The 17,453-nt window shown below is 36.6% G+C and overlaps 1 protein-coding gene across 4 annotated transcripts in view; it reads left to right on the plus strand.

Moving 5' to 3' along the window:
* Window positions 1-7,579: 7,579 nt before the first annotated feature.
* RNF157 (ring finger protein 157) overlaps window positions 7,580-17,453 on the plus strand; it is a 129,696-nt gene continuing 119,822 nt past the window's right edge. For all 4 annotated transcript variants that reach the window (XM_051994985.1, XM_051994986.1, XM_051994987.1 and 1 more), the window contains exon 1: window positions 7,580-7,700. In XM_051994985.1, coding sequence (XP_051850945.1) covers window positions 7,613-7,700 — 88 coding nt within the window. In that variant the 5' untranslated portion in view covers window positions 7,580-7,612. The remainder of the gene's footprint in view (window positions 7,701-17,453) is intronic.

The raw sequence follows: 17,453 nt of genomic DNA on the forward strand, positions 1-17,453 counted from the left end.
TATTGCAAAATATGGTATGAGATATTATTGGTCTGAAATTTTTTTTGGCAAACTTTTTCATTTTCCCTTACAATTACTGTTGGTTAGTTTTTGTCCCAGGAAGTAAAGTCCTTATATTTAGCAAACACAACACTATTGTTTTTTTACTTCAAGATCTTTTTAATTTTTCATCTGTCTCACTGAGTAACTTCACTATTGTTTAATTAGTACCAAAGAAATTTAAAATTTTTTACTTCATGGTTTAGCATGAGATCTAGTACTGCTTTGCTCCCTTCTTTCCTACTTTAAAAAAAAATTATTTCCTTTGAAATTCTTGATCTTTTTTTCCTTCCAGATAAATCTTGTTATTTTTTCTAGCTCAATAAAAAAGCATTTTGGTAAACTGTTATGGCCTACCATGAGCACTTAATACCTCTTTAATTATTTTGATCTGCCTTTATTTCTGAATTTTATGGTTTTATTCATATAATTCTCTCTTCTCCATAGTGGACTCTCAAGCATTTTATAAGTTCTATAATTGTTTTAAATGTAATTTATCTTTTGAATTTATCTTGCTGGGTTTTGTTGTAATATATAGATAGGTTAATGATATATGTACATATATATGAACTTATTGTTTTAATTAGTTTTTATTTCTAAAGTTTTTAAAGTAGATTATCCTATTATCTGCAAAAAATAATAATTGCTTCCTCTTTGTTTATATTTATTCTCTCAATTTCTTTTCCTTGTCTTACTGATATAGCAAGCATTTCTAGAACTATAGCAAATAATAGTGGTAATAATAAATAGCTTTATTTTTATCCTTTATCTTATTGAAAAGCATTTTAGTCTTTCTATCCTTACATAATTCTGATTCTTGGTTCTGTTGTTCAATCATTTTTCAGGCACGTTCACCTCTTCATGACACTATTTGGGGTTTTCTTGGCAAAGATATTGATTTGTTATCTCCTTCTCTCTCTCATTTAAGATGAGGAAACTAAAGTAAATAGAGTTAAGAGATTTGTCAGCTTTTTTCAACCCATACGTGATTCAGACCAATTCCAGTAGACTTGTGATGGAGAGAGCCATCTACATCCAGAGAGAGAACTGTGGGGACTGAATGTGGATCACAACATAGTATTTTTTACCGTTTTTTGTTGTTGTTTGTTTGCTTTTTGTTTTCTTTTTCATTTTTTTTTCTTTTTGATCTGATTTTTCTTGGGTAGCATGATGATTGTGAAGATATGTATAAAAGAATTATACATGTTTAACACATATTGGATTACTTGCTATCTAGGGAAAGGGGTGGGGAGAAGGGAGAAAAAAAATTGAAACACAAGGTTTGCAAGGGTGAATGTTGAAAATTATCTTTGCATATATTTTGAAAATTAAAAAAACACTATTGTTTTCTTGACTCTAGGCCTGGATCTCTATCCATTGCACAACCTAGCTGCTATTTGCCAAATTAAAGAAAAGTTTATTTATTCTTATTCTTTTAAATAAAAAAATAGAAATGGTTACCATATTTTATTAAAAAGCTTTTTGTACATTTGTTGTAAGTCATGTAATTTTATTAATTTTTCTACTATTAAACTAACCTTGTCTTATCGGAATAACTAAAACTTGGTTAAAGTGTTTAAACTTTTAAATATTTTGCTGTCCTCTATTAATATTTCAATCAATATTTTTGCATCAATATTCTTCAGGCATATTGGTTTATAACTTTTTTTTTGTTTTATTGCTACCTTATTTATATAACAGTGCAATTAATTATATTTTAGTGTTTTTTAATGGGACTTTTGTCTTTGGGAGCTCATTTATACCTTATTCAGTTTCTTTTTCTACAGTTGGATTAAGTTCTCTATTTCTTATCTTGTTAATTTGGGTATTTTAAGGATTAAAATTTTAATCATTTAAGATTGAATCCTATCTTAAAAGGCCTGTTACTGGTGTTAATTTATATTGTATTGTGATCAGCAAAGGATGTTTAATATTTCTGTTCTTCTGTGATTAAGAGCTTTTGTGTCCTTTATAGTTACATATATAGTTAATTTTAATAATATGTAATATGATTATATAGAATGTATAATACATAAAACATAATAATAATTATATATAGTTAATTTTTACAAATTCCCACTCACATTTTAGCAATATGTATATTCCATTTTGTTCCCATTCAGTAATTGCTAAAGATCTAGAATATCTAGCATTTCTAAAGTACTATTCAAGCTTTTAACTTCTTATTGATTTATTGTTACAAATGTATAAATCTGAAAAGGTATATTAAGGTTCTCAACCATTATAAGTTGTCTATTTCTCCCTAGAATTCAATAACTTTTCCTTTAATTGCTTAGATGCTATGCCACTCAGTGCACAAATATATTATATATTTGCATCATTTTTTCCTATGGTAGCTTTAAGTAATGTAGTTTTCTTATTTATCTCTTTTAACCAAAATTTTTTTTAACTTTGAGGCAGCTAGGTGGCACAATAGATAAAATGCTATGCCTAGAGTCAGGAAGCTCAAATCTGGCTGCAGATGCTTACATGCTATGTGACCCTGTTTGCTACTTAACTTGTTTGCTAATTTCCTCATCTGTAAAATGAGCTGGAGAAGGAAATGACAAACCATTTCAGTATTTTTACCAAGAAAACCCCAACTGGGATCACAAAGAATCAAACACAACCAGATTATTTCTCCTCTTATTTTAGCTTTACCTGAAACATAATATATTTTGCTCCAAGCTCTCATTTTAATTCACTGTGAATTTTAAAATTTCAGTTGTGTTTTTGGGAAATATTTTTTTTAGATTCTAATTTTCAATCTTTTCTACTATTCTTTTGCATCTTGTGAGTTAATCCCGTTTATGTTCATAGTTATAGTGGTTAACTATGTAAGTACCTCTATCTCTTTCTCTTTTCTTTCTTTTTTCATTCCCTTCTTTATACAGAAGAAAAAAGTGGTGAAACTGAAAGAATATGATCACTAATAATCTGCAATTGAAACAATGTTTCCACTCAACTACTCTTCCTCTCTTTCTTTTGTTCAGATCTAGACCAAGATCTGTGATTCATAAATTTTTTATATTTCTTTTTCATCCCATTATTATAATGTGGAGTTTTATTTTTTGGCTATTCTTATCTCTTAAACCTCTCCCTTTCCTTTACTAACTCCTGTCCATGATTCTTGAATTAAATGTAGTGAAGTATCAAATTATTTGTATGGATGTGTTCAATCCTTTTTTATCCAGTTTAGGTAACAGTGAGTTCTATGTAATGATATTTTCTTCACTTCTTTCTCTCTGTTTGTATCCTCTTCTTTTCATAAACCTTAATTATGAGACATAGTGAGTTCTACCTACTTCTTCCTTAGGGCGTTCCTTTACCCTTTCTTTTTCTTTCTTGCTTAAAAACATTAAAACACAACAAAATCACCTTATTCTGTATGTTTCATTTAATTTCCTCTACAATTCTTGAAGACATTATGAATCTGAATAGTTATTTGTCTTTTCTTTCCCTCTTACAATGTAAGGATTTGATCATTGTTTATCCCTTTCTAATTATTCAAATATATTTACCTATCTAGGTTTCTCTTGATTATTGTGTTTGTATTCATAGTTTCTATTCAGCTTTGAACCTTTCATTAAGGATGATTGAAAGTCTTCCATTCCTTTAATAGTTGAATATTTTTCATGTAGGATTATACTCATTCTTGTGGAATAAATTATTCTTGATTATAATTCCTAACCTGTTGCTTTTTATAATATTGCATTATGATGAAGTAGATGCTATTTGGTCTTGAATGATTCTGTGTATGATTCCTTGGTACTTGAATTCAATCTTTCTGACTGCTTGCAGTATTTTTTTCTTTGACCTTGAATCATAAGTTCAGGTAGCTTGATAATTCTGAAAGTCTTGTTGAACTTTTTTTTTTTACAGGTCAGTCGTGTTGGATAGTAGATATCTTACATTTTCTTCTATTTTTTCAATATTTTGATTTTGCTTGAGTTCAATTAGTGTATTATAATTTACAGAAAGTTCTTACTTAATATTACTTAGGTAATATTTTTGGCCTTCTATTCTAGATTACATATTCTTCTCCTTCCAGAACTCTTATTCTACTTGTTTTCTTTTGCTTTTATTTCTCTTAAGTCTTTATAGTGTTTTTGCCTAAACTATTCCCACCCATACCTCTATACTTTCTATTTGTTTTTCTCTAGAATGCTTTTGATAAATATTTTTTTCAAAGTGTTCATTATCTTCTTTTTACTCATATCTCTAGCTTCAATTCTTTATTTTGTACTTCTTTAGAATCTATTCTGTCTCACACTCTTTGATGTGGTAGTCAGCTCTGGTTTCCTTCTGATCTCAATTTCCTGGGCTCCTGCTGTTTCACCCTCCAAGTATCTGTGCTTAGTACAAATAGGCTTAAGTGTAAAAGACCAGAGTTCTGAGGTTGGTTATCTCCAAACAGGGTACTATTACCATCTTCCATCCTTTTTGGACTTTCCTAATTGGAGTATTGCTGCAGTTTTTCTGCCTGTTTACCTGAACTTGTGTAGTATTTCCTAGTTGGATCCTTTCTAGCACTGTGGATTTTGGCTGCAGTTTTGGTCTAAGAAAAGTTGCTAATCTTTCTTTTTGTTTTTCTTCAACTTTTGAAAGTGGTGCTATTTTTAGATTATTGTTGTGCTAAATGGGGAAGATTTTGATTCTTTCATGCATCTATCTTACCTAGAATTCTATTCCCTGGAGTTTTCTAAATAAAATATGTCATCTGCAAAAGGGTACAAGTTGGCTGCCTTACCAATGTTTATATTTTTTTTCCTCCTCTTGAATATAGCTAGCATTGCTAGAACTAAACTATATAGTAGTGGCAAGATCATACTTGCTTTATCACTACATTTACTGGGAAAGCTTCTAGTGTTTTCCTATTGCAGATAATATTAGTTCTTTTAAAAAGAAAAGTTGCCATCAAAGTTCACAATCACAACATTTTAAATAGATGGTTAATTAGTTGTTTTTCCTGATTTATTATTATTGTAAATAAAGTGAAAATCACAGGCTTTTGTCTTAAAGCAGTTCCAAATGGTACAGAATAGTGAAGAATTCCTTAGTATTAAAATTTTTCATTCCCTAATACTTTAAACATAAAGTCCTAAAGAACTTTACAAATCAGTTTCCAATTGTTTCATTTGGCATTTAAAGACCTCTACAACCTGACACCTCCAAATTTTTAATCTTATTTCATACCGAGTTTATTCTATCAAGGGGACAACCATTCTCACATAATCTACTTTTTTCTCTTTGGTCACATCATTTTTTATAGCTGTAATTTCCTTTTTCTCCAGCATGTATTACTTTTGAAATCATATCTATGCTTCAAGATTCAACTTGGATGCTGTCTTCTTTATGAAATCTTCCCTAATATCCTAGTAGGAAATAGCTTTTTCTTCTTTCAACCTCTCATCTTCATCATTGCTAGAATTTATATAGCCCTTTAAAGTTTGCAAGGTGCTTTACAAATATTATTATTTTATTTTCACAACAACCTTAGAATATGTTTAATTATGATCCTCATTTAACAGATAAGGTAACTATGGCAGGCAGACTTGTGCAAAGACAGCAACCAGCAAGTGTCTGAAGACAAATCTGAATTTAGATCCTCCTGACTCCAGAGTCACAGTATTATTCTACCTATTCTATTATTTTTTATATTATTTGTATCTCTGTTATTCTTTTATTCCATTCTATTCTGTATGACAATTACCTTATACTTATCACACATTATTATAAATATAAGTATATGTAACATACTTATTATATATAGTATTGTGTTCAAATAGCATATCCCTCTCCCTATATTTTAAATTTCATGAAGGCAGGAAAAGTTTTATAATTTTTCTATTTCCCTAAACACATACACATCAAGCATTTAATAAATCTTTCTCCATGTTTTTTAAATTATTATTAAATTTCTCTATTTTCCTTTTAACTTAATGCTTTACATTACTTGGGAGTAAAAGGAAAAAACAAACACTGTATTCTAATCCTAAATTGATTTTCCTATAGATTTGGTACAGCTGTCCTAGAAGTCTCTGGGATAAAAGGAATTACATGGTAGTAATAATGCCCTGTGTTTTCCATCTTTCAAACATATCATAAACATTAAATAATTAATATTCCTAGTCCCTGGGGAGATGTCATTTGTAATGCACTTTGAGGCCCTATGGTTAAGGCACTAGAGAATGAGATATTAGTACTAAGGAACCCTCTGCTCCCTCCATCCTCCACCCCCACCCCCAAAATCTGGAACTACTAAAGAAACACACTGGAAGGTCAGGGCTGTTTGGACAGTATATGCTTATCTCCTACTCCTTCCTACTCTCTAATGAAGTTTCTGATTTAATGGTTGCTGTGGTTTGGCACTATGATTGTCCCCAATGGTTTACTTATGAAAATCCTGAGTGTGGGGAAAGTAATTAGGACGTCTGGAAACTGCGAGGAAAAGAATACTTTGAGATCCAATTAGCAAACTACAGGGCAGGGAAGGGCTGCACGTTCCACGCAAAGTGTCATTTTGAGTTGTTCTAGAATTTAAACAATTGGTCAGGTAATAAGGTTTGTAGGGAGGACTCCAAGGTTTCCGAGAGGGAGGGGTCAGGAGACTGCAGTAAAAAGGGGAATGGTCTTCCCACCGTCTTCGCCTCCATCCCTGCAGAGGATTCTGTCCTATCCATATCCCTACCAGTTTTTTGAAATTACTGGAACCACTCCCCTTTTTAAGGAAACCCTGGCACAATACAGCGCCTTCTACCCCTTTCGTCTCCCTTCTCCTTTTATCTTCCCTTCTTTCCTACATTCATCCTTTTCAACCTTTCCATCCTTGTCTCCTCTTCTCTCCATTTACTCTCTTGGTCGGTTCTCAGTGTCTCCTGGCCTCCCTTTTCCTATCTACGCCCCACTTAAATTATACACCCTCTTGGCTCGGACCAGAGCATCCCTATCTCTCCTCCCACCTGCTAAATCCTCTTCTTACCCCCTTTTTCCTACCCTTTTACTTCTCTTCCTCCTCCTGGTTCTCTTTCCCCCTCTCCTCCTCCTCTTCACCCGCACGTGTCCCCGAGGACCTCCTGGGTCTCTCACCCCAGCCCAGCCCCAGGGTGGGAAGGGGGGGGGGGGGGACCGGGACTTAGACTCCCTGCCTGGTGGCACGCGCCGCCGGCTCCCCTGCTGCATCCGCTCTCTCATTGGCTGCCGCGGTCGGGGCGCTCCCTCCCCGGCTCCCCATTGGCTAGAGCCGCCGCGGTCCTCTCCGCGCAAGCAGCCGCTGACATCACGCCGAACCTGGCTGTGGCGGCGGTGGTGGCGGCGCCCCCCTTCCTTCCCGCAGCCCCTTGGGCTCGGCTGAGGCCCCTCTGCGGTCCCGGGCGGAGGATGGTGCGAGGCGTCCCGAGGGCTCCCAGCCGCCAGAGCCGCAGCTCCTTGGCAGATCCCGCAGCCGCAGGCAGCCGCCCCTGCTACACCGGGTTCCGTCAGAGGGGCCGAGGCTGAGGTTGGGCGGGCAGCGCAGGCGGCTGGAGTAAGGGGGGGACCGGGTTCGGGGCCCCAAGCGGACACGTTCGCGGCTATGGGGGCTCTGACCAGCAGGCAACACGCAGGCGTGGAGGAGGTGGACATCCCGTCCAATTCCGTGTACCGCTATCCGCCCAAGTCCGGTGAGAGCTGAGGAGAGCCGGGGGCCGGGGCGGAGCTGGGCGTGACCTCTGCAGGCAGCTGGGGGCAAGGAAGGGGCGCGAGGAGAGAGTTCTGGGGCCGGGGTCTTGAGTGGGGGAGGGAACGAGGGCCTAGAATTTGGGGATGCTAGACCACCCCAGTGTCTGGCTCTTCCCAATTGGGGTGACCAAAACGCGAAGAGGGACCAGTACCCTTTCAGCGGGGCTCAGGATGGGAATCCCCCAAGGGAAGAGGTGGGGTCCTGGTCAGGGTCGTCTTCTGTCTGTCAATGTCACTGAAGGCTGACGATTTCCAGAAACTGGAACCGAGTCGATGTACTTGGTTTTAGGCAAGGAACAATCAGCTGCATCGAGGTTGTCACCCTGCATTGAATGGGACGATAAGCAAATGCCTCCTAGTCCCCCATCTCCTCCTGCCTCAGGCCCTTCACCATCCCCTCCTTGCCTTCTTTCTTCTGATGGTTTAAAGTAGTACATTCCTCAGTATAGTCAGAGGCTACCCAGTGCTATGCAAGTCAGTGTCTACATAGAGGCACCTCAGTGATTACTGAAGTGGCACAGGTTCAGGTTAGTTTTATTCTGAAAAAATCCCCCTACCTGCTGAAGGAGAGAGATAGGACACATTTGCAAGCAAAAACATTTTTGGGAGACCGGTTTGTAAGGAGAAGGAAGCAAAAATCTTAGTTCGTGAAAATATTAATGGACATCAAAGCCACTAAGAGTGGCCTTATCCAGTGTGGTCACCTTTGTAGTAAGGAGGAGGGAGTGGTCGGTAAGCATGCAAGTTGTACAAATTCAAGTACAATTTTGTTCCTAGAGGCAATTAATCAGTTGACATTATTTTAAGTGCAAGAGGTATAGACTGAGATACCACTGGCTCATTGAAGAGTAGATGGGCAAGAGCAATACTTAATTAGTTCAGGATTCATATAATTGCTACCATTTTTCTTTTGGCTCAGGACTAGCTAGGACTTTTAGTGCTAGTCATAGTGCAAGATGTTCCCCTTTTCGGTTGAATAGAGACATATTGAATTAAAGATGTGGAAAAGCCAGTTTCTCAGCAATATGTCCAGTTTCTGCCTGGTGAGGGCAGGGACCAGACAATGAACTTGCATCCCTGTGGAGCATTTTGGCAAAGCTTTAATCCTCTCTGCTTTTGTGCCAGAGAATCCTTGCAGAGATGAATATTGTTAGTAGAGAGCTGTTTCAGTCAAGGTGGAACTGTAGGTCAATGATATGTTAACAAACTTCTGGATAAATACTTTTAAATGAAGAAGTATGGCTTTTAGAAGATTTAAAGACTTTTTTTTCCCTTTAGATTGAACAGCTGGATTTAGTGTGTTGAAACACCTGTGAATTTTTTTTTCAATTCACTTCTTCTGCTAGAAATGATTTTCTGTACATTAAGTGTTGTTGCCTCAAGGAAGTAGTCACTGAATTACACATGGAAGGATTAAATGATTTTTCTATTTCTGTATAAATCCTTGAAAGCAGAACATACATGTAAAATGCTGTTGTTATCATTATTTGGGAATTAAATTATTTTCTGAGTATGTGTCTTGAACAATTTCAGTACAAATGTTAATGTTGAGGTGAGAATATAAAAAGGGTATTTTATCTGTTATGGACCATATGTTACGGGTATTTTACCTACCATATGTTATGGACCATAACAGTTGAGAGATCCAGGTTCAGGAGTGGAATAAAAGGAATCAATTGCTCAGACATTCTTAACATTTAATAATAGAAAATTTACTTAATTAAAACATGGAAAAATATTCAGCAAGGATATAGCATCAGTTCATTTGGGATCAATGTCCCTATCTCTGTGTTGGTCATGCAAATGCATTAGAAATATGTGACAACCCTGAAGGAAGAATTTGTGACTTCTCTGGCTTTTATATTTAGTCCATTAGGAAATTATGTCAGTGATTTAGAGCCTTAGATCAATTAGGTACTGACAACAGTTTCATTAAATTTCTAAAAGCCTATGTGACAGAGATGTTGGATTTTTACTTCTATCATATCTCACCTTTTGATGGCAAGATCCTAAAAATATTCCAGGAGACCTTATGCTACCTAAATAATCATAGGATCTTTATTGAAAACTTTAGGGATACAAAGATTAGGAGAGAAAAAGAAGTGAAGAAGATGAGGAAAAGAAAAACAAAAGATAGTAGAAAGATTACCAGCAATGTAATGGCCCTTTGAGAGAGTGACATAGCTTGAAGGAGAATGAAGATCAGAAATCCCAGATTTCACCTCTTCTCCTTTAGGACAGAGTCCTGAATCTGATCCATGTAGTAGGTAATACTAAATCGTTACAATTCACTTAATATGACAATGGCTCTTGACACAACAAGGACAAGAAAGACTCAAAGAATAGCAGGGCCATAGCTTAGATGCCACTTTTGGCATAGTCACCAAGCCATATCATGGATCAGGATTATTTGCATTAAAGTAGTTTAGAGGCCATTACACTGTTGCAATTAGCCTGTTGCAACCTCAGAGTGTTATTTGGGGCCAGGCTTAAAGGAGGCTTGTTTAGTGATTTAGTGCCAGGATAGGAATATAATGATAGACTTATAGACCATAGAATTCAATAAAAGTGACTTTACTAATAACAAAGGATATAATTCCTCAGGTTAAAAAAATGTAAATTCAGAGAAAATTGATTTTCCTTCTCCCCCTACCCTGCCATATATTCCATGCATTTGCATTCTCCATGGAAATGGCCACAGTAGGTCAGAAAGATATTCTTGCAGTACAGTAGGTATTCAACTACAATCTCTAACACTAATTAGCCTGAGCCTTTTATACCTCAGGTGGCAAGTAAGTCAAATGACTTCCCTGCCCCCTGAAGGATCATTCCAATCTACATAACCAGGTGCTACTTCTATAGCCCTTATCCTCAGCATCTCCTCTCTCTTCTCCCAACAATGTTTTTCAGCCTACTATCCTCTACCTCCCTGGGAATCCAGAGGGGAAGTTACCAAATCTTTGGTTTTTTTAGACCAGCAGTCAGTAAATTATGGTACATGGGCTAGATGTGGTCCACGGGCTGCAGTTTGCTGGTCCCTACTTTAGAAGTTTCTGCTATTAATCTTCATCTTTTCTTTCTGTTATCAGAAAGAAATGCATCTCCCAACAGTTTTACCCCCTTGATTTTCAAAACCCTTCCCAAGAAGGAGTAGTTCATTCACTACTAGTTATTATATTGACAGCAAAATGGAAGAGCTTTATTAATTTCAGATTATAGTAAATAAAAGGATTTAATGGGCCTACTCTGCACTGGAGACCTCTCTGTTGTCCACTGTGTTTTGGCCAAACTCTGCCTGTCTATTCCTGGGCTTGAGAGCTCTGTATGACCCCTACCTCTCTGTGTCAGGTTTTAAATACAGTATCAGGCTATATTCTATGAGTTCTACCCCACTGACCTGGAGGAATGAGAGAGCAAACTGACTATAGGCATTCAGCAACTAGAGACAAACATGAATGAGCTTTGAATCTTTAAACCATGGTCTTCAACCATACCCTGAAGATAATACATGTTGTAAAAGTTGAGTTTGCCTCTTTTTTGGTACTTGTAGTACCAGGATTGAGTTCTACTGTGGAAACTCCCATTATTCTCCTGGGTAAGGGCCTAGAAATACCCAGTGCCAAGGTCTGCATTTTGCAATGGACATACCATTTTTCTACTGCTGGACCAAGTGTTACAACCCTCATATTAACCCAGCATTGGGAGCTCCCAGGGCCATGGACCGAGTGTTACTGCTCCTGGATGTTCTATCACCTAGGTGAGATTAAAAATAGCTATATAGGATGGCTCAGGCTACTGCAAGGTGATTCTACCCAGCCTGTGCTCCTTTCTGTGTTAATTGTTATCCTTTCAAGCAGCAGAAGGAATAAATGGATAAATGAATGAATGAATGAACAAATAATTTTTTTCATTAATTAACTCTTACTAAAGGTTCCAGTTGCTGTTAGATATCTTAATAGTGTGGCCACCAACACTAGGAATTTCTATCTCAGGAATGCTCAGAGAAAGAGATACTAATCAAATAAGATAGTCAGAAATTCCTCTAAGTCAGCACATGTCTTTTAGGTGCTGTGAGAAAGAAAGGAAGGAAAGAATAGAAGAAGAGAGGGAAGAAGGAAAGAAAGGAAGGAAGGTATAATTTTTTTTTTTACAATACAATACAAAAATACAATTTTTATAAGCGTGGAAAAAGAAAATCCAGGTTCTGCATTAGGGCTCAATGAACAGGGTTCCCTTATCCTTTCCTCTTGACTTCCCAAGGAAAAAGAGAATTACATTTCACAAGAACTAGAGCAAACTTTTCTCTCCTTATGAATTGATGCAGTCACTCCCCAGTTCTCAGCTAACTAGCTTCAATGCAGTAAACACATTTGTCCCTATCTCCAATTTTGAAAAGGTCCTTGAGGTTCAGAGAAGGATTAAGCACTATTTTTTCAAGTGTTTCCCCCAGTGCCTTGCACCATAGAATTCCTACAGAGTACATGTGGCACAATTCCCAGTGGTCGCCCAATTACTATACAAGAATTCCCAAGCTACTTATACAATCTCCAAATTCTAGCTTACTATAGCATTTGCATCTTGATATACTATCACTCCCAAATACCAAAAAAACAGGCAAACTCAACTAACAACAGTTTACATGTATCATCTTCAGGGTATAGTTCTAAAAAGATTCAGAGATTATTCATGTTTGTCTCTAGTTGCTAAATGCCTATAGTCAGATGGCTTTCTAATTCCTCCAGGTCAGTGGGGTAGGCCTTGTGAAATATAGCCAGCAAAACTAGAAGCAATGCCTGAATCATGGAAGCCACAGGGTGAAGGGCTTTTGTTTAAGGACCTCTAATCACCCACAGCTCCTCTTTCTCTGAGTCACCCTTCCACCACTATTGCCAGATGCCTGACTCAAGACAGTTTGATGGTTCAGATTCAGAATGAAATGAGACACTCACAGACTATCTAGCAGTTAACAAAAAGGAAGTTTATTTAGCCATAGCATGGAAAGAATAATCAAAAGATACAGCATCAATTCATTTGGACACAGCATCTCTGCTTTTATATTTGCTATGCTAGGTATATTGGCCAAAATTGTGTCAGACCACTGAAAAACACCTGATTTTTGTTCTTGCTTTTTTACTTAAGCTAGCAGGAAATTATTAATGCTTAAGGGCTTACTTAGTTCTTTTGGAAATTAAATCTCAAGTCCATTTCCAGTACTTTTTAGAGGAAAAGTAGTTTAGCTTAATATAGTGGGGACCTTAATGTATGTTATTTCTACCACACTTGTTTTGTTTTGCCTCTAACTCTCTTAGCTTTTGGGGGTTTATTTAATTGCAGGAGTCATCTGAGGGGAAGGCTATGTAATTAGACAAGTACCTATAATTATGTACAGAAGTAGACTTATAAAGCTGAATTTCTTGTATCAAGTAGGCAAAAGTCCTGTGTACTAAGAAGAAAAATATGTGTGTATACATTCACATCTATTTTAGACATGGTAATTAAACCCACTGTTTATCATTTGCCTCCAGCATGACTTTTGACTAGTCTTTACAAAATTTTAGCAAAGTTTGTCTTTAGTTGAACTTCATTACTGTCCATTGGCCATAGTTGATTGAAACAGGTGTTTGTTGAATGAAGGAAATGAAATTAATGAATCGTGCAGGACTTGAGAAATGGTAAAATCTGGGGCTCAACTCAGGCAAAACCCAGAGAAATTTTGGCTTGTTGAGGAGTCTGACCTGTAATATTAATGATGTTTTCTTATTTTGTATTTGTACTCTGTACTAGTAGAATGGCTGAACTTTTCTTACTTTTGAGATTCCAAAAAAAAGAAAGGGGCCATAACATTGCAGACCCTGGTGGGGGGGGGGATAATCAGTGCAAAGGCACTAGGGAGAAGGGAGATGGAGTGTCCTGTGTGAGAAACAGCAAGAAGACTAGTGTGACTGGACCATAGAGCAAAGTGATGTGTAAGAATACTATAAAGGGGCCAAGTTGTGAAGAGTTTTAAATGGCAGAGGTATTTATATTTCATTCTATTAGTAAAGGAGAGCCACTGGAGTTTATTTTGGAGAGGGATGACATGGTTAGATATATACTTTAGAAAAATTATCTAGGCACTTCTGTGGAGGATGAATTGGAGAGAGGAAAGGCCCAAGGCAAGATCAACTAGGAGGCCATTACAGTTGCCTAGGTAACAAGTCATGAAGGCCTGAAATGAGTAGTGGCTATGTGAATGAAGAGGAGACCTGTAAGAGAAATAGAAAGAGAAATAAAATTAGGAAATTGAACCTATAGGGTGACTTGAGAGTGAGATATCAAAGTTGACACAGAGATTACAAATTGGGTGACTTGAAGAATGTTGATACCTTCAACAGTAAATAGAGAGGTAGGTTTTATTTAAGTTTGAGATGGCTACAGAACTTCTGCTATGAAATGTGTAATATACAGTTGGTGATGTGGATAGAACTCTGGGCCTGAAGTCAGAAAGACTCATCTTTCAGAGTTCAAATCTGGCTTTAGGCGTACTATTTGTGTGGCCCTGGGCAAGTCACATAACCCTGTTTGCCTCATATTCTTCATATGTAAAGTGAGCTAGAGAAGGAAATAGCACACCACACTATTATATCTGCCAAAGGAACCCTAAATGGGGTCATGAAAAGTTGGACATGACTTAAACAACTGAACAGCAGCAACAACAATGATGCAGGATTGGTGCTCAGGAGAAAAACTAAAGCTCCATAGTAACTGGAATTTTTAACTATAAAAATATATAGAAAGTCAACTTATGTTAGGAAGGATTTGGCAGTGAAATAGTTTAAATTAAATTTAAATAGATATATTTACTTACATACATTTTAAAATTTTGTTAAAAAATGTATGAAAATAATTTTTGAAGAAACAGAAGGTATGGTAGGAGTTAGTTTCTTCAGCCTTTCTAGGATAACACAGAAAACAGATGATAGCATTTTTCTATTCTATTTGGCTATAACTCTTTGTTTTTGACTATGAAACTTATTGATATTGTTATAGCTAGCTAGCTTTGTTTTGTTTTATCATTTAAGTCTTCTTTGGGTCTTCTGATACTAAGTACTTATGTACACGTTAATAAAGTCATAGTTTGCTGAGATGGATCCTTTTATTCAAGTGTCCCACTTTGATAGGAGAATTCAGATGATGAAATATTATCAAGTTATATTATGTCTGCCTAGGAAGAATTGGAGAAGAGACCACAAGGACAATTAAAATGATATTTTATTTCTCAGCTTAAAGAAAGGTAGTGCTTTCCCCCCAATAGTTTTTTCCCCAAATACATGTGAAGATAATTTTCAACATTAATTTTTGCAAGATTTTGTGTTCCAAATTTTTTCTTCCTCTGTCCCTTACCCACCCCCCCCAAGACAGCAAGCAATTCTTTTAAACATATTTCCATGTTTGTTGTGTTGTGTAGGAAAAAGCAGGCCAAAAGGGAATAAAAGGTAGTGCTTTTCTTTCTGTATCCTTGAGACTCTTCATCTTTTGCTTATTGGAGAAGACAAAGTACTAATTTTATACAATATTTAAGTGTATAAGACTGCAACCTAATACTAGGTAGTTCAGACTTGGGATGGGAACTTCTGCTTGCTTAAGGATATGATATTTAAATAACAAGGTGATTGTCCTGGGGTCCCAGGTAATCATTCCTTGGTACATGGAATAAATATGCATTTTGCATGTTTGACTTCCAGATGAGATCATTGTCCACTTCGTCCTCAGCAAGTCATATTGCTCTGAAGCTGATATGTGACTCTTATCTTGCTAAAGGGATCAAACCTTCACAAAACTTGTGTTATACCTACTGCCATCAGTATTCATACTAGACCAAACTGACAGCTGCCAGACTTTTTTTGTTTATCCTAGACACAGGACATGCATGAGAGAGGGGTGGGGCGGAGAAAGAGAATGTGAGTTTTGAGGAAGATATAATAAGAAGGTAAACAGCACAAATGACCTCTGTTTCCTTACCTCTTTCCTCTCCAGATAAGCCAGGAACAAATTAGGGCCAAGTAGCAAATATGTTTTTTTGTCAGTTTTGAGGACCTGACTACAAGATGAAGAATTAACTCCTCTTGCTTTCTCTTTCTCCCCCAAAGCCTCTAAAGCCAAGTTCAAAGAAATGCCACCAAACTAATGAATTCTGGAAAAGCATCTGCTTGATTTTCCTATTTCCATAGCAACTCTATCTGGGCAGGGAGCCCAAAAAACTAGAGTTACATTCCTCCCTCTGGTCAGGAATTTTGAAGTCCTTTGTTAAAAAAAAAATGAACTAGGGTATACTTGAAATCTACACTTCTACAACATAAACATGAAAACAAATACCAGTACTTTAAAATAACAAGGGTAATTTTTCTAGTGTCCCGGGCTCTATGGTTCATGGAACAAATGCAACAGATATGCATTAACAATGCATGTAGCATATCTTTTAGCCCAGGAATACTGCTACCAAGTCTGTATCCTCAAAGAGAACAAATTAAAAAGAAAGGGACCAAAATGTACAAAAATATTTATAGCAGCTCTTTTTATAGTGGCAAAGAATTGGAAACTAAGGGGTTGTCCATTGATTGAAGAATGGCTAAACAAATTGTAGAATATGATTTTTTCCTAGTACATTTATTTATTTTTTAATGCATATTACTTTATGAATCATGTTGGGAGAGAAAAATTAGAGCAAAAGGGATAAATCATGGGGGAGAGAAAAAAAAAGAAAAAAGAAGTGAACATAGTTGGTTTACATTCAGTCTCCTTGGTTCTTTTTTCTGGAAGCAGATAGCATTTTCTGTCCAAAATCTATTGGGATTGCTTTGGATCACTAAACCACTGAGAAGAATCAAAGTCTTTTATGGTTGATCATCACACATTCTTGCTGTTATTGTGTACAATGTATTCCTAGTTCTGCTTGTGCTCAGCATCAGTTCATGTAAATCTTTCCAGGCCTTGTAGAATATGATTGTGATGGAAATACTATTCTAGAAGAAATGATAAAGATGATGATTTCAGAAAAACCTAGAGAGTCTTATATGAGCTGATACAAAATAAAGTAAGCAGCACTTGGAGAGGATTGTATACAATAACAGCAATATTGTAACAGTAATCAACTATGAAAGACTTAGCTTCTCTAATCAATACAGTCATCCTCAACATTTCCAAAGGACTCATAATGAAAAATGTTGCCCATTTCCAGAGAGAGAGAAAGAGAGAGAGAGAGAGAGAGAGAGAGAGAGAGAGAGAGAGAGAGAACTGATGAGCTATGAATCAATGCACAATAAAACATATTTTTCTCACTTTATTTTTCTTGCTTCTCCTCCCCTCCTCCCACTTCCTGAAACATGGCTATAGAAAAATGTTTTGAATGACTACATAAGTCTGATTATTGTTGTTCAGTCATTTTCAATCATGCTCAACTTTTCATGACTTCACTTGGGGTTTTCTGGGCAAAGATATTAGAATGGTTTGGCATTTTCTTCTTTAGCTTATCTTATAGATGAGGAAACTGAGGCAAACAGTTAAATGACTTATCCAGGATCTCACAGATTACATAATGTCTGAAGAGAGATTTTAATTAAGGAAGTTGAGTCTTCCTAACTCCAGGCTCAGCACTCTCTTCACTGTACCATCTAGCTAATCATGGTTTCTGTACATTATATATATGTATGATAGAT

Source organism: Antechinus flavipes, chromosome 4, assembly GCF_016432865.1.
Source record: "Antechinus flavipes isolate AdamAnt ecotype Samford, QLD, Australia chromosome 4, AdamAnt_v2, whole genome shotgun sequence".
Taxonomy (NCBI): domain Eukaryota; kingdom Metazoa; phylum Chordata; class Mammalia; order Dasyuromorphia; family Dasyuridae; genus Antechinus; species Antechinus flavipes.